The 25788-nt window shown below is 40.6% G+C and overlaps 1 protein-coding gene across 1 annotated transcript in view; it reads right to left on the bottom strand.

Annotated features, from left to right (window-relative positions):
- The window catches only part of CRYBG3 (crystallin beta-gamma domain containing 3), a 252163-nt gene that overhangs the window by 72322 nt on the left and 154053 nt on the right, over nucleotides 1-25788 (bottom strand). The window contains exons 5-7 of the mRNA XM_077480179.1: nucleotides 18042-18089; nucleotides 11218-11333; nucleotides 1820-1967 (exon numbers count right to left, since the gene is read on the bottom strand). Coding sequence (XP_077336305.1) covers nucleotides 1820-1967; nucleotides 11218-11333; nucleotides 18042-18089 — 312 coding nt within the window. The remainder of the gene's footprint in view (nucleotides 1-1819; nucleotides 1968-11217; nucleotides 11334-18041; nucleotides 18090-25788) is intronic.

Raw genomic sequence — 25788 nt, 5'->3', positions numbered from 1 at the left:
AAGCAGGCCTGGCCGTGATCGGGACTGATGTCCCGATCACGGCCGCCGGTGATCGGCTTTTTTTTTCTCCTCGCGCTGTCAGCGCGAGGAGGAATAATAGCCGATTACCGGCTCCGTTATATCACATGATCAGCTGTCATTGGCTGACAGCTGATCACGTGATAAGGGGTCGGGATCGACCCCTTGCACGGATCGGTGATCAGGCGAGTCTCACGGACTCGCTGATCACAGAGCGCGCCGCAGGGGGCGCGCAGGCCGCTCGTGCACGGGACGACGTCAATAGACGTAGTCCCGGCAAAGGAGATCCGCGCTCTAGCCGTCATTTGGCTATAGCGCGGATCTCAAGTGGTTAATGGACTAAAAGGGAAAAATGGGGTAAATAAGAGAAGTCTATTGTTAAGGTTTACATACAGTTGTGCTCATAAGTTTACATACCCTGGCAGAATTTATGATTTCTTGGCCATTTTTCAGAGAGTGAGAATGATAACACAAAAACATTTCTTTGTTTAGTGTTTGGCTGAAGCCATTTATTATCAACCAACTGTGTTTACTATTTTTAAATCATAATGGCAACAGAAATACCCAAATGACCCTGATCAAAAGTTTACATACCCTGGTCATTTTGGCCTGATAACATGCATACAAGTTGACACAAAGGAATTTGAATGGCTACTAAAGGTAACCATCATCACCTGTGATATGTTTGCTTGTAATTAGTGTGTGTATAAAAGGTCAATGAGTTTCTGGACTCCTGACAGACCCTTGCATCTTTTATCCAGTGCTGCACTGACGTTTCTGGATTCTGAGTCATGGGGAAAGCAAAAGAATTGTCAAAGAATCTGCGGGAGAAGGTAGCTGAACTGTATAAAACAGCAAAGGGATATAACAAAAAGATAAGTAATTGAGAATGCCAATCAGCAGTGTTCAAACTCTAATCAAGAGGTTTTTGTGTTATTCATAGTCTCAGAAAAATGGCCAAAAAAATCATACATTCTGCCAGGGTATGTAAACTTATGAGCACAACTGTATACTGTATATATATATATATATATATATATATATATATATATATATATATAAACTGAAGGAACACAAATAAACAACGGAGGAAAATGTTTACTACATGCTGCAAAGACTTAATATAATATATAAAAAAATAAAGGTGAAAAGGCTTACAACGATGGTTTTGAAAACACAATAGATTTAAATACATTGGTAAATCATTACCAAATTAATCTTCTGTTATAAGCAAAATTAATTGGGAACACAGAGTTGTTTTTGTGGCTGTCAATGGAGTGGAACTATTATAAACATGTTTTCTTTTCACCTTGCAAAGCATCATTAAAGTGGAACTTCACCGAAAAGGGAAAGTTCTGCTTTAATGCCCCCTCTCCAACTCCTTAGACATTTGGATTTTTGTTTGGGTGGGGGGTACCTGGTTTTGACAGGTACCCGCACCCACTTCCACTCAGTTTTCCTTCCTCCACCCCCCATTCAATGGGCACATTTACCATCCTGCTGACCATACAACTACCAGGAAAGTGCTATGGTCAATGGAGGAACACAACTAGCCTTTCAGAGAGCACAGTAAATGTACTATACTAATGTCTTATAATGAAATTATGTATAAAATCCTTTACATGTGATGTAATGTGACTGCTACTATTTCCATATAAAAATAGAACAAACACATTCACCAACTGCAAATCAATACAAGTATCCACTTTCCTTTTAGCACAACGTTCCATCAAAGAAAGATGTTGCCCAAGGGGTAAACAAACACAATGCATATATGCAATATCATATAGTTCCTACGTACCTTCACTACTCTTTTCACTGACCCTATGCTGATTTTATCTGGCTTAGCTCTGGCTCCTGGAGGATCCCAGAGGTGCAGTAACACAGCTTCCCCTTCTTCAAGGACATGAGCTTGACCTTCAAAGTGTGGCTTTTCATACAGTATCCAGCTGTGATGGAGAAATAAATACTGTAATGGGAGAAGGCAGGCAGAAAAACGCAGACACATTTCGGAAGTAAATTTACTTCGGGTTTTTTACAACCATCTGGAAAATATTGTTACGTTATTACCAAAAGGCAAATAGCTACACACATACTAGAAATCAGAAATACACCACATAGAAACATACACATCTGCAAACACTTATACATGTATTTTCTATAAGAAAATAATAAGGTGGGAATCATAGTATAGCAATTCATGCAACCAGCTGTTTTTCTCTGGTATAACTCATTTAATTTGAAAAATCAATTAAGATATTTTTTATTTTTTGGGCAGTACAATATTTTTATTGAGGTTTTGAAAGTGATAAATAAAGTAACATGTAAACTTTTTTGTAAATACAATGGAACTAATATAAGACATACACATACATCAAATGCAAGATATAACAATGTAAAAGAGAAAAAAAGAAAATTTAAGGTGTGATAATATTCAAGTATGGAGAAGAGTTCATAATGGACAAACACCAGAAGAGCAAGGAAGATAAAAATGTTCAATTTACAAAGCAGAGTCAAGTAATTGCATAAAAAAATATAAAATAAAGTAAAATAAAAGAAATAAATAAAATAAAATATTTGGGGGGAGAAGAGAAAGAGTAGTCAGAAAAGGTAAGAAATGAGACACAAGAAAGTGAAGCTTACTGAGTTTGGCTTTTAAAGTATAGAGAATCTTAAAATACAAAAAGATTAGAGAGAAAGCAAAGAATTATCAATACAGGCATACCCCACTTTTAAGTACACAATGGGGTTTATTTACTAAAGCTGGAAAGTGCAAAATCAGGCTCACTTCTGCATAGAAACCAATGAGTTTCTAACCCCACCTTGTTCAATTAAGCTTTGGTAATAAAACCTGGAAGCTCATTGGTTTCTATGCAGAAATTAGCCTGATTTTGCACTTTCCAGCTTTAGTAAATAAACCCCATTGTGTACTTAAAAGTGGGGTTTGCCTGTATCAAGTTTGGTCGTATAATCTAACCATGGAGACCAAGGGGGTTATTTACTAAAGGAAAATTCACTTTGCATTGTAAGTGCACTTGGAAGTGCAGTCACTGTAGATCTGAGGGGGACATGCAAAGAAAATAAAAAACAGCATTTTAGCTTGCACGTGATTGGATGATAAAATCACCAGAGCTTCCCCTCATTTCAGATCTACCCCTCAGATTTAGAGTGACTGCATTTCCAAGTGCACTTTCAGTGCAAATTGGATTTGCCTTTTCGTAAATAACCCCCCATGCATTCAAACAGTGAGAATGTTTATCAAAAAGAATTGAGGATACTTTTTTTATGGACCATGGTTCCCATAATTCTTTGTTTTACCTCTCTAATGTTCAGGGAAGTTTGCCTCCAAGCTTTATGCCGCGTACACAGGACCAGAGTTTTTGGCGGACAATCCGACGGACTTTGCATCTTAGGTCCATGGGACTTTCAAACAAACAGACTTGGCCACACACGATCACTCCAAAAGTCAGACGGAGAATAAGGAAGTTCATAGCCAGTAGCCAATAGCTGCCCTAGTGTCAGTTTTAGTCCGTCGGACTAGCACACAGATGAATGGATTGTCCGCTAAAAGCCGAGTCCAGCGGACAAATTTGAAGCCAGTCTTATTTCTAGGTCCGTTGGACTTTTGGGAAGAAAAGTACGCTGGAGCCCACAAATGATCGAATTGTCCGACGGACTCTGCTCCGCCGGACCAAGTCTGCAGGAAAGTCAGATCGTGTGTACACGGCATTAGCAATAGCTTGCCTGGTATTAAAATAAATGATTATTTAAACATTGTCTAGGCAATTATAGCCCATAAATGACAAGAAGAGCTTCTAGTGTTGTTTTGTGCAATCTGACCACCTTCTGCACATAAAGTAAAAAGGATGGTCTTTGGAAGGTAATTTTTAATGATCACTCCGATGGAAATACCCATCAATTTTTCGGAACACGTTAAGGGCTTGCTCACACTTAAACCAGAGTTCCAGCCTCAAAAATTGTTTTTTAAAAGTCAGCAGCTACAAATACTGTAGCTGCTGACTTTTAATATATGGACACTTACCTGTCCAGGGAGCCCGCTCAGGTGCAGGTGCCGTCATTGCAACTAAGGGAAACTGGCAGTGGAGCCTTTAGGCTTCACAGACAGTTTCCTATTGCGCATTGTGGTGCTTTCTCAATGGCCCTGTCATCTTCTGGAACACACAGGTCTCAGAAGGCAGGAAAGGAGGAGGGCTCAAGGCAGAAGAGGAAATTACGTACCCAGCCACCCGCGATGTTAGGATGGAAGTATACCTTTGTACTTCAGAAAAGGTAAAAAAAGAAAAATATATCCAAAAATGAGTGTGGGGGGGGGGGGGGGGGTTAGTTTAAGATCTAGTTGTAGATTGGGTGGAACTCCACTTTAAGGACAAGGCAGTTTGCCTTGTATGCTATGAAGTCACTTTACATCACTGCAATTTCAATAGTCCCCCCCAAAATTTTTAAAAATTGTAATGCACTGTTTCTTCCAGTGCACACAAGTGGCTGTGGTGTGAATGACCACTACATGTAGATGCAACTCATATTTATCTGTATATATATATATATATATATATATATATATATATATAATTATCTTTTTAGATTATTTTGATTTGACACACTGATTACAACCAGAAAGAGCACTACCTTCCACCAGACTGGGCAATAGTGATGATAAGGACCCACTGTGCAAAAAACAGGATGGAGGCTAAGGGCAAAGAGAAGTCATTGGAAGAATTGCTAAAACAGGAAATAAGATATGTGGTAGTTGTGCGCTGCCACCTAGTGGTGTGTGAATATAAAAGTACAGTACAATAGCTGCTGCTATCACTAGGATGTTATCATAAAACAACAATGAATAAATATCTAAAAAATGTGATAGCGCTGCTGCAATCTGAAAAATAATACATAAATCCAATAATGTGCTGAATAAATATACAATCCAATAGTAAATGTATAAAAAAAAGTTGATTGAAACAAAAAAACTTCTTATTATAGAATGTATTTCAAATGAAATCTAAATAAATCCAATATTGATGTGCAATAAATAAACGCATTTGCTGAAACAATGAAAAGTCAAATGATAAATATATATGAAAGTTAATTGGAACACAAAATCTTCTTATATAGAGTGTGCTTCAAATTCCACTGTGAGAAAAAAGTGCTTGTCAGATAAACCAACAATCTGTGACAAGTGCTCCCTTCACCAGATGAAATGTCTGCTCACCTCCTTCTTAGACCCTGAAAGGGGCAAACTTGCTCACAAATAATGATAATTCCCATCAGGAAAAAAGGCTCCACACTGATCTTTAATGGTTCCCATGTTCGCATGTCGGTGTCGCATGCACCCCCAAAGCATAATGTTTCCACCAACATGTTTGACGGTGGGGATTGCGTTCTTGGGGTCATAGGCAGCAATACTCCTCCTCCAAACATGATGAGTTAGGTTTATGCCAAGGAGCTAAATTTTGGTCTCATCTGACCACAACACTTTCACTCAATTCTCCTCTGAATCATTTCATTAGCAAATTAGTTCATTAGCAAACTTCGGACAGGCCTGTACATGTTTTCTTGGTGACTATGGTCCCAGCTGTCTTGAGATCATTGATAACATTCTCCTGTGTAGTTCTGGGCTGATTCCTCACCGTTTTCATGATCACTAAAACTCCACAAGGTGAGATCATGCATGGAGCCCCAGACCGTGTTTCTTCCATTTGTGAATAATCGCACCAACTGTTGTCACCTTCTCACCAAGCTGCTTGGCGATGGACTTGTAGCCCATTTTAGCCTTGTGTAGCTCTTCTCCCTGACATCCTTGGACAGCTCTTTGGTCTTGGCCATGGTGGAGAGATTGAAATATGATTGACGGATTACTTCTGTGAACGGGTGTCTTTTATACAGGTAACAAGCTGAGATTAGAAGCACTCCCTTTAGGAAAGTGCTCCTAATCTGAGATCGTTCCCTGTATAGAAGATACCTGGGAGCCAGAAATCTTGCTGCTTTATAGGGAATCAAATACCTTTTTCACTCATTAAAATGCAAATCAATTTATAACTTTTTTTGAAATGTGTTTTTCTGGATATTTTTGTTGTTATTCTGTCTTTCACCATTAAAATAAACCTACCATTAAAATTATAGAGTGATCATTTCTTTGTCGGTAGGCAAACATATAAAATCAGCGGGGGATTCAATACTTTTTTCCCCCCTCACTGTAACTGGAAGGAAACATACATTTATATGCAGAAACACTCTCCATCTTTATGTATATTTTTCCTTATTTCTTTCAAAGCTATTATTTTTCTCCCTTTTGTAAACATAGCCAACACAGAAAATAAGCAATTTCCTCTTGAAAGCATAGCCATAAATTCTGTAGACTACTTGCATGCACTAAACACATTCCAGACAATATTAGAAGAAGATGAAGTGGTCACTCTAAAGCCAGCCCATAAATACTAATGTTTAACGGCTCTAATAAGGGAGCTAAAGAGCATCTCAAAGGGGAATGTGAAATATTTCACAGGTGTCGGCAGCTCTGCCAGGTAGTTGTGTCCGCTGGTGAAAGCTTAATTATCCAATATGCACAATGCAGATTTTGTCTTTGAAGTTCACATTTCGGAAGTCGCTTGTTACTATAGAAACACGGGATTATTCTGCTACTCATAATACCTTCTAGTTTACTGCAATGATATTTACACTAATATAAACTTAAAACATGCTAAAGTCAGCCCACTTTATCGTGGCATGGATAAAGTTTGTTTTTTAATGAAGAAAACAGCATAGAAGACTTGGAAGACCATGGCAAAAGAAACTATTTAAACTTAAAGCTAAACTCTGGGCACAAAAACTTTTATTTAAATATATTCCTCAATAGCCACAAAGGATTTAAATCCACTGTGTGTGCACCAAATTCCTTTGGGAAACCAGTTATCACGTATAAGTAGCAGAGACATCATCACAGTGCTGTACATATGAGAGAAAAAACAGAGGGCGCACCAGCCTTGCTCATTACCTTTATAACATTAAAATGTATTTGTGGGTAAAAAGATCTACCTGCTTACCAAACATAGCCCTGAAAAAGAGGGGATATCCCTCGAAACACGTCAGCCCTCTCATTTCCAGTCTACTGGCCAGCAGATCGTTTTGTATGATTCATTTGATGAACTTTTAGATCTGCTTGATTTTATCATTCGTTTGTGAGTGTGATTTTTTTACCCACCATTAAATTTTAATGCTATGAAGGTAATGCGCAAGGCTGGTGTGCCCTCAGTTTTTTCCCTCATAGTTTCTTCTGGATTCCCCCTGAGCTGTAGAGGGTGGCAGCACAGCCGATGCGCTGGTGGGATTATGCAGAGAACTTCTTCCCTGCTAACCACACAGCAATCTTTTGAGCGCAGGAGCTATTTCTTTTCTTTTCGTATCCAGTGCTGTACATAGCCTGTGCAAAAAGCAGAGGCGTTGCCCACTAAAGGCTGCCTGCAAGAAACTATAGGAGGGGGCGGCGACAAGACCAGTCACCCTGTACGGGAAGAGAGCTGCAGTGAGCGGTCTTTATTACAGGAAGCTCCTACATAGAGACATAGATTCACACTGGACTACTGCACAGAAAAATACACAAAGCACACTGAGAATGTAAAGCCCCATACACACTATCAGATTTTCTGCAGTTTTTTTCCTTCAGATTTACCAAAACCATGCAGTGCAAGGGCCTGCCTGATTGCATACAAATTTAAACTCCTAAGGTTTGACCTCATATTATATGGTTTTGGTAAGTCCGAAGGAAAATTTAGCAGAAAAACTGATAGTGTGTATGGGGCTTAAGAATACACGTCTCTTGTATTTGTTTATCTAGAAGTCTGGGGCTTAAATACTTTCTAAAGCCTAATTTTTAGTTTTGGTTTGGGATAAAGTGGTGAGGTGAGGGGTTAGTTGTCTAAGAAGGTTTTTTTTCAATTTAGTGAGATTTCTTCTCACTTCCTGTTGTATCCACAGGACAGGAAGCAAAGGGAAAGTGTTAACTATTCCCCACTCTATCCAATATGAAAACAAAATTGGCTTTAGGTATACCTTAAAAAAGACCCTCCAGTGCTGCCGATATCTCCCTCACATATTTGTGTCCGTGGCCACCTCCTTTCACTATATCATATTCATTAGCAGCTTTTATTTCCTTTCCCACATCTACTCATCTAAAACATGCAAAGGAGATGAAGTAGCTACAGACAGGAGCTGAAATCTCTGCAAAGGGACACTGTGAAAATATATTTTTTCACAAGGATGATTTCTTTTTTTAAGCTTATAAACTACATAATGATTATAGCAACGTGTAAGCATGTTTTACCCACTTGCCCTCTGGAAGGTCTACCCCCCTTCGTAACCAGGCCATTTTTTGCAATATGGCACTGCGTTACTTTAGCTGACAATTGCGTGGTCAAGGGACGCTGTAGCCAAAACAAATATAGCGTTCTTTTGGTGGTATTTGATCACCTCTGCGGTTTTTATTTTTTGCACTATAAACAAAAAAAGACCGACAATTTTGAAAAAAACCCCAAAAAAAACAAAAACAACAATATTTCTTACTTTCTGCTATAAAACATATCCAACTGAAAAAAAAAAATCGAACTTTTTAAAAAATGTAGGCCAATATGTATTCTACTACATGCTTTTTGGTAAAAAAAAATCCCAATAAGCTTATGTTGATTGGTATGTGCAAAAGTTATGGGATAGATTCATTGAAATTATATTTTTATTTTTTACTAGTAATGGCGGCAATCAGCGACTTCTAGCAGGACTGCGACATTGTGGCGGGCAAATCGGACACTTTTTGGGGACCAGTGACACTATAAATAGTGCTAGAAATATGCACTGTCACTGTACTAATGACACTGCCTGGGAAGGGGTTAACATCAGGGGTGATCAAAGGGTTAAATGTGTGCCTAAGAAGTGCTTGCTAAATCTGTGGGCGGCTGCTTTTACTATGAGAAAGCCGAGATTCCTGTTCCTGCTTTGTAGGAACACAAAAATCACAACCTTCCCTTCTCACAGAATTGCGTGTCTTGTCCAATCACAGCAGGAGTGGATCGCCGGCAGTGCGCCTGCCTGCCCTAGACCCAAAATTCAACCGCAAATTCAGCTGCTGTAGAGGTTTGTCTGCCAAAACGATCAATCTTTTGGCAAGTAAAACAGTAAACATAAACATTTTTTTTATTATAGGTATTTATATAGTACCAACAATTGACACCATTTTTCATATATATTGTACATTCACATTAGTCCCTGCCCTCAAGTAACCTACAATGTAAGGTCCCTAACTCGCATTCATCCACATACATACATACGCAGGAGGAAGGTAGAGTACCTGGTGGAAACCCACGCATGCACAGGGAGAATATGCAAACTCCTTAAGGTAGCACCATGGTTGGGATTCTAACCAATGACCATAGTGCTGCTAAGCGAAAGTTATAACCAGTTAAGCCGGCCACAGATGGTTCAATTCTTGGCTGGTTCAGCAGGGACCGGCCAAGATTTAAACCATCTATGAGCAGGCTGATAGTACCCAAGTCGATCCATCAATCGATTTGGGTACAACCAGCATGTCGGATTTCTAACATGCAATTTTTGCCAGCGGCTAAGGCCGCTAGCAATAATTAATGCATTCTCCTGGCTGAGATGGCTCCCCTGTGGTTGCAGGAAAGAAAAGCATATAGTCTATGGCCTGCCTTAGCCACTGTCCTCCAGCAGCTACCATAAATTGAAATAATACTTTCTGGAGGGCAGACCATATAATGCACATCATTTCTCAATAACGCTCTCCATAACGCTACATTTAGGGAGGCTTGAGGCAGATGTGTTACTAGTCAAAATTGGTTGCAAGATAAACTGTACATCTGGCCTCAGAAGTGCAAATATTCTGTTGAGCTTAGATTTACACAACATGCTTTAACCGCTTCCGGACCAGCCGCCACAGTTTTACTGGGGCAGGCTTGCTCCCCTGCGCAAAATCATGTTACTGTATGTGATCTCGCAAGGTCCGGATAGCATGCCCGCTGCACAGTGGGGGGTGCCGATGCTAGTGGCTGACGGTCACGATGACCACTGGCCACGAGCAGTCGTGACCAGGAAACACAGAACAGGGACGAGTGTGTCTAAACACACACTTCCCTGTTCTGACAGCAGTGACAGATGGTGTGTTCCTATTAGCTAGGAACCACGATCTGTCACTTCCTGTAGTTAGTCCCTCCCCTTTCAGTTAGAATCAACTCCCTAGGACACACATTTAACCCCTTCACCGCCCCCTAGTGTTAACTCCTTCACTGCCAGTGACATTTTTACAGTAATCAATGCATTTTTAATCGCATTGATCACTGTATTAATGCCAATGGTTCCAAAAAGGTGTCGAAATTGTACGATGTGTCCGCCATAATGTCCCAGTCACGATAAAAATCGCAGATTGGCGCTATTACTAGCTAAAAAAAAATGCTATAACTCTATCCCCTATCTACAAGTAGACTCTAGAACTTTTGCGCAAACCAATCAATATACACTTATTGCGATTTTTGTTTACCAAAAATATGTAGAATACATATCAACCTCAGCTGAGGAAAAAGATAGTTTTTTTATATAATTTTGGGGGATATTTATTATAGCAAAAAGCAAAAAATAATGCGTTTTTTTCAAAACTGTCGCTCTTTTTTTGTTTATAGCGCAAACAATTAAAACCAGAGAGGTGATCAAATACCACCAAAAGAAAGCTATTGTAGCTATTTGTGGGGAAAAAAGGACGTCAATTTTGTTTGGGTACAACATCGCACGATTGCGCAATTGTCAGTTAAATTGACGCAGTGCAGAATCACAAAAAGCGCTCTGGTCAGGAAGGGGGTAAATTCTTCCGGCGCTGAAGCGGTTAAAGTGATTCTGTCTTTTAGTATAGTGGTTGTTAACTTTTTAGCTCCTTCCAAAAATTGCTGCTTTCACTTAAAAGACTTAAAAGAATAATGAGAAATGAAGAAAAACTGTTATAAAAAGCCAAATACATCGAGTAACAAAAACAAATGAGGTGCAACTGATCATACTTGTTTTTTTGTAATAACAGTTGTCAAGTAAACAATAAAAAGGTAATAGCATTAAAAAGAATATAAAAGCTACTTTAGTACAATGTGCAGCAAGTTGGCTGAAATTCCAAATGTGTTTCTTATTTTTCCTTACCATCCTCTGATCACACGAATATTTACACCATTTGGGAACACCCAGGATGTCGCATCAACAGCGTCTCCTTTTAGTTCAATCTTGTTCTCGTGATGGACAACATCTGACAGGATCACCTGCATTGAGTTAAGATAACAACATCATTTGGCTCAGTCTGTAGGCACTTAATCAATGTTGACATCAAAGTTTAACCATGTCTTTGAAACATCAAAGATCTATATAGTTAATGTACATGAAAAAAATGTCTTTATGTATCACTTAAATGGATGTACACTGTACATAAAATACTGTCAGAGCATAATGTATGCCATTCTAGTACGTGGACCTAGAAGTACAGACTTCCATTTTTTAGGGTGACGGGTTCTTGAATTCCACCAGGAACACATGGACACAACAATGTTTTATTCTGCGTAGAATTCATTACTCATTTCAGTGGTTTCAAAACCAATGCATGACTAGAATGCATTGCAGCTCTTAAATTGGCAGTTCACTGAAAATGAAATGTTAATTACAGATAGAGCCTGGTGGGCTAAATTACATTGGCAACAAAAGGTATGTAAACCCCTTACAACTCACTGGTTTTCTGCAGTAATTTGTCATAAAATGTGTTCTGAGCCTCATCTAAAGCCCTAAACACATTGGCTGAAGGTCAGGAGACAACAGCTGGTTAAAAAAAACTGTAGTGTGTACCACCTTAAGTCGCAACCATACGCAAGCACAATGTGTTTACACTGATAACACAAACAATTCAAATTTTTCATGTCTTTATTAATCATGACAATAAAACATTCACAGTGTTGGATGAAAAAGACATGAACTCTTGGAGTTAAAAGCTGGTCAAACTTCCTTTGGCATCAATGACTTCAAGAAATTGCTTTTGGTAGCTCTGGATCAGACCTGTACAACGTTGAGGAAGAATTTTTCGACCATTCCTATTTACAAAACTGCTTCAACACAAACACAATTGAAGGATGTCTAGTGTGATTGGCTCTCTTTAGGTCAATTCCACAGCATCTCTATGGGGATAAGGTCTGGGCTCTGACTGGGCAACTCCAAAAGGCACATTTTCATTCTCTGAGGCAGTCTGTGGTGGCTTTACTTCAACGCTTAGAGTCAATGTCCTCCTGCATCTCCCAACTTCTAAGCTCCAGCTGGCAGACAGCCACCCTGACATTACCCATTAGGATATTTTGGTAAAATTGGGAATTCATTTCCCCTCGATGATGGCAAGTGGTCCAGGCCCTGGGGCAGCACAGAAAGCCCAATTTATGATGTTCCCTCCACCATACTTCACCATTGGGATGATGTTTTGATGTTGGTAAGCTGTGCCCTTTTTAGTACTGATTTCCCCCCCCAAATATTTACCGTATTTATTGGCGTATAACACACACTTGTTGTGCAGGAAAAACAGTTAATTCCAAAGAGTTCACATTTTTTTGCCACTATAGTTTTGGAAACTCCAGCAGTGAGACGTGCCTGTCACAATTCCTGACTTCCTGATGACCTGGGATTTCTGGGTATTCCCCTCCAAAAATGCATGTTCTATTCCCTTCTTATGCATTTTTCACTTTAGGTGAGCAGACCCAGGATGGACTGACCCTTTAATCTCACTTTTGAATTATAAGTTACAGTGTAATTGGGGTTACTGCATTCTGCACCTCTCTCCTACTAAAAATCTGGTTAAGATACTCCTGTACACATGAACAAGCCAATCTTAGCTACAGGTAAGCCGACAGGGTCTGTAGTTGAAGTTCCTGTCTATGGTGCCAAATCTGGTATCTGGCCTAATACCACAGTACATAGACGATAAATTAGTACAGCATTTTATATTAATCTGTATGACAACAGAAGCATTATTGGGCATGCCGCAAGAAAGAAGTCTAGTTGATGATGGATAATAGCCTCAATACAGTATAGAGCCATCTTCTAACCACACTATAAGGCATGGGTCTTCAAACTATGGCCCTCCAGTTGTTGAGGAACTACACTTCCCATCATGCCTAGTCATGTCTGTGAATGTCAGAGTTTTACAATGCCTCATGGGATGTGTAGTTTTGCAACAGCTGGAGGGCCGTAGTTTGAGGATCCCTGCTATAAGGCATCTATCTGCACAACCAGAGAGCAATTTATTTGCTAAGTGGAATCCACATGCTTTCCACCATAACAGCGGTAGTCAAAAATAACTAAAAAAGTTACTGACTTTCAGACATCTCTTCTTTCGTCCAGTGACTATCAGGAATATGTTTATTGTGATGCTACAAAAGACAACCAGCTTTAGAAAATTGTTCTCAATGCTCCTTGATGAGACTAGCCTCGTTGCCTTGTTCTCTGAGAGCTAGAGGAGGCAGTGCTTAACCACTTCAATACCAGGCACTTTCGTACCTTCCTGCCCAGACCAATTTTCAGCTTTCAGTGCTGACACTTTTTAAATGACAATTGTGCGGTCCTGCTACACTGTACCCCAACTAAATTTTTATAATTTTGTTCCCATAAATAGAGATTTATTTTGGTGGTATTTGATGACCTCTGGGGTTTTTATTTTTTGCTAAACGAATTAAAAAAAAATCAGTTTTGCTTTGTTTTTGTTATAAAATTGTGTAAATAAGTATGTTTTCTCCTTCACTGATGAGCACCTATAAGCTGCACTGATGGGCACTGATAAGGTGGCACCAATAAGGTGGCACTGATGGCCACTGATAGGCAGCACTGATATGCAGCACTGATGAGCATTAATAGGCAGCACTGATGGGAACTCATAGGTGGCAGTGATGGGCACTGATAGGTGACACTGATGGGCACTAAAAAGGAACTTATGGGTGGCACTGATAGACGGCACTGCTGGGCACCAATAGGCAGCAATGATGGGCACTGAAATGGCTGGTACTGATAGATTTCACTGATAGGCATAACTGGTGGCACTGGCAGGCATTTTTCATTGGCACTGATTAGCAGCTGCCTGGGCACTGATTGGCATAGCTGCCTGATGGTCTAGGGTGGCATACCTGGTGGCCCTGTGTGGTGGCCATCCTTGGTGGTCCTTGGGGCATCCTGGTGGTCCTGGGAGGGCAGGGCTGATAAACAATTAGCGCAGACCCCCCGTCAGGAGAGCAGCCAATCTGACAGATGCGAGCGAGGAAAAGCCGATAAACGGCTCTTCCTGTTTACATCAGGATCAGCCGTGATTGGACACGGCTGATCACATGGCAAAGAGTCTTCCTCAGAGACTCCTTACCTAGATCGGAGTTTTGGTGTGTTAGACGGACACACCACAACAACGATCGCCACCATGCACTCCCCCACGGGCACGTGCTGGAGTTATCCTGCTGGACGTCATATGACGCCCAGTCAGGATAACTGAACTACCGCCTGGCCCTCATTCTGCTATAGGCCGGACGGGAAGTGGTTAAAGTATTTGTTAACCAAAAAAAAAATATTATATTCTGGTCCCTTAAAGCAGATTACACAGCACAGCGCGTGATCTCTCTGGCTGATGTCAGAGGGAGATCATGGCCCCTCCCTCAGTCATCCGTCAGCACTGGAAAGTGGCCGTGAATCATGTCACTGGCCTGAAGACAGCTCAAATTAGTTATTCACACCCCTCGTTTTTGGAAAAAGAAAGACATAGTGTGCTATGCCAACCTCTAATAGAGGGGCTGGCATAGTTTTATATATATATGTGGGTTAACAAACCCTTTAAGGCTCCATTCACATATATGCAAATTGGATTTTTTTGTTTTGAATGGCATCCGATTTGAATGACGTGTGAATGAAACAGACTTTCTATGGAGCTGGTTCACATATATGCAGTGCAGCAGCAATGCGAATTAGCAGTGAATTTAAAAAGAGTCCTGTGCATTTTCTGAGCACATCACACATCTGATCAATTTTAAACATGAATTTGATCCGGGAAAAAAAGTGTGGGGGTCCTTACAGATTTTAAGGGTAACCCCATACCAATTTGGGGTCGCCCCAAACCCATATCAGACGCTTATCTGAGCATGCAACCTGGCAGGACAGGAATGGGGGGGATGAAGTAGCGATGTCACTGGGTGGCCCCTCCCCTTAGTTATTTAATAAATGTCAGGGGGCAGAGCAGGCAGAGGGCATGAGCCTTCGTTGTGAACAGAGCTTTTTTTTCTTTCTTTTTTTGGGTCGCAGTGGAGGCGGGCGGCTGTTATTTTTCAACTGGGTCCAGTATGGATTGGGGGGACCTCACGCCATTTTTTAAATTTTTTTACATTTTGGTGTGGGGTTCCCCTTAAAGAGGTTGTAAACTTTCCTGTATTATTTGTACCTGTAGGTAAGCATAGAATAAGGCTTACCTATAGGTACTGTAAATATCTCCTAAATGTGCGCCATTTAGGAGATATTTATACTGCGCCTATGATGTCATTGGCGCATGCGCTCTGAAGGAATGGCCACCCATGCTGTTTCTACATTCAGGTGAACTCGCACAATTTAAAGTGGAAGTAAACCCATCGATTTAAACAGTTAAAAAAAAAGGCATGCTGGGAATGCTAACTGCACATTGGCTGTGCTCTCAGCCAAACTGTCAAACCATCCAATGGCTGGTGTCATAAAGAATCACATGTGCAGCACCATAGCAGTTGAAGATTAAACAGAAGCAAAGATGGCAGCTTCCTTGGCTGAAAACGATAGGGCAGTTTACTTCCACTTCAATTCCCGCAGTCACTGTGAACCTAGGCTCAAGGCTGTGCAAGTAACTCACCAAGGCCTTTCTGTAGATGAGGATATATGTATTTACAAGGTTTTAGCTGCTGGGAAAGCCAAACGCTATAGCAGTCTAATGGATATATTAGCAGTTCCTACACTTTATTTTCATTTTACATTTAAATTCCTTTTATCCCTAGTTCCATGCTGAACCATATTTGCTATCATAATTCCCTTTAAATCAGAGCACCTCATGGGGTTTTACTCATTTAAAAAATACCCTGCTTTCACTATTAGGCCTCCTGCACACTGGATGTTTTTGGATGTTTTTACAGCAGCTGTTTTTGGCTTCAGATGTTTTTTTCTACAGTCAGTAAACTCCCCATCATGTTATCCTATGTGTCCATGCACACATAGGCTGTTATCAGCAATTTTTGGCTGGGGCATTTTTTGGCTTTAAAAAACCCCCCCAAAACTAGTGGGTTCTGAGAGGAGTTTTTCAGCTGTAAAAACGCTCCCATGTAAAAAAAAAATGCTGATAAATGCTCAAAAACATTCCTCACCAGTGTTTTTTAAGGTTTTGATCCATTGAAAAAAAAATTTAGAACAAATTTTCAAAAAAATAAAAATAAATAAATACGCCATTGTAAAAACTTTGAAAAGTTCACTGCAAAGCTACTGGCGTTTTTATAACGTTATTTTAACGTCCAGTGTGCACGACGCCTCATGGTCGTTAAATTCTCCCAGACTTATTAATAATACCCAACCACAGCCTCTAGCTCATGTTCTGGAAATAGATAAATCAGCCTGGAATCAATTAGGATTATTTATTACCAGCCAGGGGCATATTAGAAGAGCTCCTTTGTAGTTTGCTAATAAAATGTTAATTTGCCATGTTGTGTAAAGATTACAAAGGCAACTCCTTGAACCTTCAGAGGAGCTTGCCTTGTTTTGCAGAGTAATTTGTTGATGACGAGTGTTTAGCAGAACAAGTTAATTAGGTTGCTGTTCTGTAATGAACTACTGGCGCCCCTGACACTGAAAGGGTTCTATTAGTATGCAGTGTGCCGGTATTGAAACAAACAGCTCTTAAGTGAGATAAAAGGAAATCCTCAAGGAAAAAAATCAATAAGTCAGATTAGGAAAATTAAAATACGGTGGGGGAAACAATGTCAAGGTTTGAAGTCCGAACAAGTACATTTTTGATGCCAAATTGTGCGCTTACAATATTAGTTACTAGCCTTATCGAACTGAACTTTAGCCCCAATTCCTGCAAAATGCGATTTGAAATCGCGTTACTTCAGCGTAATTTCAGAGCCGCCGGTTAATGCGATTTCATGTGCGGCTTGCTGACATCCGTGCGACTTCAAGCACAGATGTCAATGCAAGTCGCACAAAAATGGTGCAGAAACTTTTAAAAAATTTGTGCAATTAGGATTCGCACCAATATATAACGGTTCGATAGCGAGAAAAGGGTGTGACTTTGATCTGTCAAATCACATGACAAGTCGGGAAAGATAGTGCTCAAATACACACACAAAAGTGTCCCTGACACTATAGGATCATTGTGTCTGAGTGTGATCTCATGCATTCTGCAGCATCTTCCGATGTAGGCAAAATATATGGACATGAAAAATACATTGAGTTAAGCATCTCGGTGCTTTGGAGGAAATGGAAAAGAGAGTTTTATATGCTGTATTTTGGTAAAAATCTGTAAATTGCCATTGAAAGTAAAGCCCAAAGTCAGACACCTATTTATTTCTTTATAGTCATCTATCCCGACTGTTATGATTTGTGATTATGGGTTGATTTACTAAAACTGAAGAGTGTAAAATCTGTTGCAGTTCCTCATAGAAACCAATCAGCTTCCAGGTTTGTTTTTTGTCAAAGTTTAACTGAACAAGCTGAATTTAGAAGCTGATATCCACAGCTGCACCAGATTTTGTGTACTCCGGTCTTAGTAAATCAACCCCTATGTAAATACGATCAACTGCTTACTTATATACATATTATATATATATATATATATACACATATACACATATACATATATATATATATATATATATATATATATATATATATATATATATATATAGTTATATTGTTATATTAGTATTATTACACCACTCTATCATTAGTTTAGCATTTACCTTTCCAGGCCTCGGGTTGAACTTTATGCAGCCGGAATCTATGGTGCTCTGAAATCACAAACAACTTTGTATTAGTAAACTGAAAAATTATAGAAGGAAGGTATATACGCAAGAGATATATGTGGAGCCAAATATAGTTGTTCTATTCCTCACTTTAATGCAGGATTTGTGCACCCCCATTGAAAATACTAATGGTATTTTACAGTGGTTGTAATCTCTAAACTCTTACATATGCCCAGTAAAGTGACTAGCCCCAGGTGATATAGAGAATAAACATATCCTCCTACAGATGCTGTACCTGTTTATCTGCAGCCCTCTCTTCTCTACAGTCTTCTAAAACACACAGATCAAAGGCTATTTTTCAGCTCTAGCAGGCAGGGGGCAGGGAACTGACATCACACACTGCATAGTAAAAAGAGCTCAGTATAATCTGAGACCTGCGTGAAAGGAAAGCACCCACACCCTCTAAATAGTCTCATAGGGAAACATGCACAGCAGAGGCTGTCAATCACCTTCTGTGTGCTGGAGAGGTGGGGGGGAGGGTCATCATCTGAGATTCTCTGGTGTCAACATGCCCTGTCATAAGTGATTTATGCAGATAGCAGAGGAATGACAGAGGAAACAGAAATCACAGTAGATGCTTTAGATTGAGGCAAGTACATGCTATAGAGGGATATGCTCTGTTCATTTTTCATTGCAGAGATTTACAACCACTTTAAAACAGACTCACACTCTTAAAATGAACACAATGCATCATTCTAATCATCTCCCCCACCATATGCATACATTTGCATGTTATACGTTTGCAGGGATTTTATTTTTTATTTTTTTGGAAGCAAGTACTTTTTTCTGCAGGTGCCCTTTCCCACTTTTTCATTCCTCGCCCCTTTTGCAGCCACGGCCTTCTAAAATACATGCCACATATCCCTAGAGCAGTGATGGCGAACCTTGGCACCCCAGATGTTTTGGAACTACATTTCCCATGATGCTCAGCTACACTGCAGAGTGCATGAGGATCATGGGAAATGTAGTTCCAAAACATCTGGGGTGCCAAGGTTCGCCATCACTGCCCTAGAGGATTCAGAACAGTCTCCTCAGTGGGCTTATCTGACACAAGCACAGTGGATGGGGCAGCTGAGTGATCAGGAGGTGAAAGCCAGTTCCCGAATTCAAGATTTTATTGCTGAAAAAAAAATAGCTGTGAAGACTTCCGGTGTGAGGAAGACAATACTGGACTTCATGATCTGGTAGATACATTATATTGTAAAAAGTATTGGGATGCCTGCCTTTACACGCACATAAACTTTAACGGCATCCCAGTCTTAGTCTGTAGGGTTCAATATTGAGTTGGCCCACCCTTTGTAGCTATAACAGATTCAACTCTTCTAGGAAGGCTGTCCACAAAGTTTAGGGGTGTGTCTATGGGAATGTTTGACCATTCTTCCAGAAGTGTATTTGTGAGGTCAGGCATGTTGGACGAGAAGACCTGGCTCTCAGTCTCCACCCTAATTCATCCCAAGGGTGTTCTGGTTCAGGTCAGGGCTCTGTGCTCAGGTTCAGTTCAGGACTCTGTGCAGGCCAGTCAAGTTTCTCCACCCAAACTTGCTCATCCATGTCTTTATGCACCTTGCTTTGTGCACTGGTGCCCAGTCATATTGGAACAAGAGGGGGCCATCCCCAAAGTGTTTCCATAAAGTTGGGAGCATGAAGTTGTCCAAAATGTCTTGGTATGCTGACGCCTTAAGAGTTCCTTCCACTGGAACTAAGAGGCCAAGCCCAACCCCTGAAAAACAATCCCAAATCCATAACCCTACCTCCACCAAATGATTTAAACCAGTGCACAAAGCAAGGTCCAAAAATAATTGGATGAGCAAGTTTGGGGTGGAGGAAGTTGACTGGTCTCGACCCAAAAAAACACCTTTGGGGTGAATTTGAGCTTAGACTGCGAACTAGTCCTTCTCATCCACATCAGTGCCTGACCTCACAAATGCGTTCTGAGAGTATGGACAAACATTCCCAAAGACACACGCCTAAACAATGTGGACAGCCTTCCCAAATAAATTAAAGTTGTTATAGCTGCAATGAATGGGCCAACTTAATATTGAAACTTACAGACTAAGCCCTTGTACACACAGTCGGAGAATCTGTCGGAATGTGTCCTATCGGACCGTGTCGTCGGATAATCTGATTGTGTGTGGTATGCATCGGACTGATTCCGTCCGAATATCCGTCGGACCCAATTTTCCAACATGTTGGAAATATTTCCCGACCAACTGGTTTGATTGGACATACTCCGATCATGTGTAGAGAATTTTGATCGGACCAAGTGCCACGCATGCTCAGATCAAATTCCTACATCAAAGCTATTGGCTACTAGCCTGAATGTAGTCCCATCGTAACGAAATTACGTCATCACGTTCTGAAAGATCGGATTTTTCGACAACTTAGTCCGACCGTGTGTATGCAACAGTTTCGGACACAATCCGTCTGACTAAATCCTACAGACAAAATCCGATGGATTTGGTTGGCAGAATCTCCGACCGTGTTTACAGGGGCTAAGACTGGCAAGCCATTAAAGTTCATGTGCATTTAAAGTCAGGTGTCCCAATACTTTTGATAATATAGTGTATGTGTCAGCAGCTACAGTACTTGTAGCTGCTGACTTTTATTTTTAAATAGCCAAGTGATGCTCCTCTTTAAAGAGGTTTCTGCAGCTGATTGATATCATGACTCTTTAGTGTGTTACTAAAAAGCATTACTGAGTCTATTACTAAACCACTGGGTTTTCCATACTCTCTCTTCTTTACAATACTGAAGGGAACAAAACAGCTGTTCACAGCCAATCCTAGTCACTCCTTCAATGCCCTAGCTTTTTGGATACTGTGAAGAAGGGGCGTAACAGCGTGGGTTTTATTGTGTACCTGTTGGTAAACCCTTCATTTCCTGCCCCTGTCATACGCTCACTCATTGAGGCACAATGGAAAAAAAATGTGGGGAAAACTCCCACGATGGGGACAGAAATATTAAACACTTCCCACCCGGCCAATGCATATATACGGCCGGGTGGGAGCCGTCTAATCCTGATAGGACGTTCAGGAACGTCATTCAGGAGTAGCGGGATCGCGCGCGCGCACGCCCGCGCAGCGGCGCGATCCCGATGTGCTCGTGTCACCCGGACACGGCACATCTCAGATCGGCAGGAGGGCTCTGTGATTGGCCCTCCTGATCACATGACGGCCGTGTCCAATCACGGCCGTCATGTGATGTAAACAAACAGCCGGTTGCTAGGCAATCGGCTCTCCTCTCCTCACACGGAAGTCACCGCTGAGGAGAGGAGAGCAGAACGCTGCAGCCGGCTGATGATCAGTGAGTATGGGCTGCTTTTTACAGCTTTTTACTCACTGATCATCAGTGTAGTGTAAACACACAACACACCACACAGTACAAACACAGTCCCCACATATGTCCCCAAAACACACATGTCCCCAAAACATACATGTCCCCAAATAATAAAAACACATGTCCCTAATAATAAAAACATGTCCCCCACATATGTCCCACTAAAATCACTTGTCCCAATGATTATCTGCACACATATGTACGTGATCACCTGCACACATATGTACATGATCATTTGCGTACAAATGTCCGTGATCACAAAAACCAATTTTTATACACTTAACGGAATTTTTTTTACCAAAAACATGTAGCAGAATACATTTTGGCTTAAATTTATGACAAAATTAGATTTTATTGGATTTCTTTTCAAATAGAAAAAAGAAAATATTGTTTTTTTCCCAAATTTCCGCTTTTTTTGCGCTTATATCGCAAAAAAAAAAAAACGGAGTCGTGAATAAATACCACCAAAATAAAGCTCTATTTGTGCGAACAAAATGATAACAATTTCATTTGGGTACAGTGTAGCATGACCGCGCAATTGTCACTGAAAGCGCTAGAGCGCTGAAAGCTGAAAATTGGGCTGGGAAGGAAGGGGGCGAAAGTGCCCTGTATTGAAGTGGTTAATAACCACCTGATAGAAATTCTAACCCTTCCCCTTTTATGAAATAAAAATGTTTGGGCTATTTTTTGCTCAGCAGGCCATTAATGGCAAACAAACAGTCCAACGGTAAGATTATGGTAGAGGTAATAAAAGGAGCCTAAAGCCCTGCACTAAAATGCAGTGAACTACAGAATTGTCTCTTAAAACTTAGGTAATTTCATGCCTTGACTTCCAACACAAACCGTTGTATCTACAGTGGATAAAATAATCAATATTTTTATTGAGGTCTGCTTTAAAATGCATTAAGCTGTGCACATAAGAAAATGCTGAAACAAGCACAACTGCACTGTAAAACTTGAAATAGAAAAGCATGCACAGCATGAATAATTACAAAATGAATATAAAAAACAATATGGCAGTTATTAAAATGTAAGAAGGTAACTGGTGAACAACAAGTCTCAGTAAAGTACAGCATATTGGAAAACAATTTATTTAAAACAAAGCCAATAGGCTACTCACACATCAGCGAGAAACAAGCATATGAGGTAAGGATGTCCGTGGTCTTTATAGGGTCACTGTGATGTCAGATCTGAAGAAAAAGCGAAAGCTTTGAAACGCGTCATCTGACACGCCCATACGTCACTTCCGGTTCACGGACTCCTCCGTTCCACGCTGGTGCGTGCGCTGACAAGCAGGAACCAGGCTGCACATTGCCCTGCCGATCCAGCCGCTGCAGCCCGCTGGGACGCCCTTCTGGATACAGCTCCGGACCTCACAGTGACCCTATAGAGACCTATATGCCCGTTTGTCACTGATGTTGTGTGAGTAGCCAATTGGCTTTGTTTTAAATAAATTGTTTTCCAATATACTGCACTTAGTCTAGCGCACCTCGTTTTCCTTTTTACACTCTAAAACTTGAGCCTAGGATGAGTTTTTTTAAGTTTTTTAATGTACCAGTATTTTTTACTTTTCTTTTGCATATGAGCCAACAAGGTTAACACAATCAATGATTTGTGTTTTACTACATAGATACTACCTCTGTTTTTTTACCAGGTACAAATATAACAATTGTTCCCGATATTCTAGAGGCTTATTTAGTTGTCCTGTGTCCCTAGTATTTATTGAAGGCGACAGAAAGTATGATTACTTGGTGCTATCAACTCCAATTCTCCATCAAAATCCTAAATTTCTGGGTGGATCACAAGGAGATATTCATGCTTACCATGGTCTACAGTCTTAAGTTTTTGGCTTTAAAAACAATGTAGAACGTGATTGCGAAATAATGGTAACACATCAATATAAAATACTGCCTTGTCTCTTGAATAGTTCAGAACCTAAGATATTAAAAATTAACTAGACCCCCCCCAATCGCAAGCTCCTTAGTGCTACAGGTTGGCCTTTTTCCGAGCTACCAATTTATAATTGTTGTCAAACATCTACCCCACTTTTATCTACTACACTCCTATAATTTATTTCTATTTACACAATTCCCACCACCTGACAATATAAAAGTACAGACGTATACCCTGTAGACACGGTCGGACTTTCCGACGGAAAATGTGCGATCGGATTGTCTTGTCGGAAATTCCGTTCATGTGTGGGCTCCATCTGACTTTTTCTGTCGGAATTTCCGACACACAAAGTTTGAGAGCTGGATCTAAAATTTTCCGACAACAAAATCCGATTGTTTAAATTCCGATTGTGTGTAGACAATTCCAACGGACAAAGTGCCACGCATGCTCAGAATAAATTTTGAGACAAAAGCTATTGGCTACTGCCCTCTTTATAGTCCCATTGTACGTCACCTCATTCTGAATGATTCGATTTTTTGTCAACTTTGACCGTCTGTATGCAAGAGAAGTTCGAAAAAATCCGACGGATTGTGTCGTCAGAATGTCAGACCATGTGTACAGGGCATAAAAGTTGTAGCTAGCTAAAATACTATATAAATAATTTTATTAACGAACAATGTTTTCTTGGCTGTACTTCCGTCCTTACTATGATAAATCTTCCTGTATATAAAGTCTTTGAAAATTAAATTGTACAATACGTTGACCATATGCTTTGTGTAAAATTATGTAAAATGACGCCCATTTTAAATGAATGTGCTACTCCTAATTAAAATGTATTCTCTGCCTATAATGGCTTGTTAAATGCACAGCAAAAAAGTCCCTGGAAATGTTTTTGAAATGTGGCAACTATGCAAGTGCATGTGATTGTGTGGCCACATACATCAGTGAACAAGCAAACAGCAGCACCACTCAAATGCCCCAGTATGTGACTGTGGCTTGCTCAGTTTCTGCTGCCAGGTGCTTGTTTGGCCTAGTTCAGGCTCGTCAAGCTCAATCCGTGGCTACAACAAAATGGCGCCCTAAATGGCATGAAACATGTTAGAGAGATGTTCTCCCACAGGTGGAGAATAGGTTGAAGCCTTTTTGACATAGTCAGAACCACGGTATGCATAAACAGTGTGCAGGGAGGTGCCACCACATACATCAGTGGTCATATACAATACAGGAATTAAACTGATTGTAAAGGCAGAAAGTTTTATTTATCTTAATACATTCTATGCATTGGGATAAAAAACCTTCTGTGTGCAGCAGCCCCTCTAATACTTACCTGAGCCCCATCTAGATCCAGCGATGTTATAGGGAGTGTCGCAGCTGCCCGGGACCCCCCCCCCCCTCATTGGGTGAGACAGCAGTGCATTGCCATTGGCTCCCGCTGCTGTCAAAATCAGTCAACCAATGAGGAGAGAAAGGGGACGGGCCAGGCCTCATCTGAATAAACACAGGGAGCTGTCACTTGGCTCGGGTGCCCCCATAGCAAGCTGCTTGCTGTGGGGGGCATTCAACAAAAGGGAGGAGCCAGGGGCACCGAAGAGGACCTGAGAAGAGGAGGATCCAGGCTGCTCTGTGCAAAACCACCACACAGACCAAGCAAGTATGATATGTTTGTTGTTTTTAACCAAAAAAAAACCAAGACTTTATTATCACTTTAACATTAATGTGTGGCATGTCCACAGTGCACTGTGCTAAAGGTTATTTTAACAATAAAACCAATAAAGAATTAATTTCTGTACAGCAATCCCAAACCATGGCTCCAGTGTTCTGTCAAAATAGCCAACTTATCGAAATCTCCAACTACGTCGCTTCCGGTGACTCTCCAGCAGCAATTTTTTGACGAGTTGGCTCTACTGCCCATGTGCACGCGTACACCCGACAGAATAACAGAAACTCCCAGCAGCTGTTGGAGAACTCAGTAACTTTTCCTTGGATCTACCATTTGCCGCAGTGCACATGCGCAAGGTGCGTCACAAACCTTCTTTGAAAACTCTTCTCCAGTTCTCCAACAGCTGCCGGGGGTTTCTGATATTCTGGCGGGTGCACGCGTGCGCATGAGCAGTAGAGCCAACTCATCGAAAACTGCTGCTGGAGAGTCACTGGAAGTGATGTAATTGAAGATTTTGACGAGTTGGCTATTTTGACAGAACACCGGCTCTGAGTTTTTTTTTCTAAACTTAAACATTGCTCCCAAAATAGATGTCTTTCTGTTAATCCACAATAACAAAGAATCCCTACTGACAGCTGGTATTACAGTACAAAATACAACTGGGAGTATAAGCATTAAGCATAATTGTGTAATTGCCTTGCAAAATCCTGGTACGTTTGATCCGACGCTATAAAATTCAATTAACAACTTCAACATACAGCAGGTCAGAAATGCTAAGGAAGAGAAGTATTTTGT

This window comes from Lithobates pipiens, unplaced genomic scaffold (assembly GCF_037356315.1).
Source record: "Lithobates pipiens isolate NorthernLeopardFrog02 unplaced genomic scaffold, aLitPip1_a1.2 Scaffold_16, whole genome shotgun sequence".
Lineage (NCBI taxonomy): Eukaryota > Metazoa > Chordata > Amphibia > Anura > Ranidae > Lithobates > Lithobates pipiens.
The sequence above is the reverse complement of the archived record's forward strand: the minus strand, read 5'-3'. Positions and strand labels throughout refer to the sequence as shown.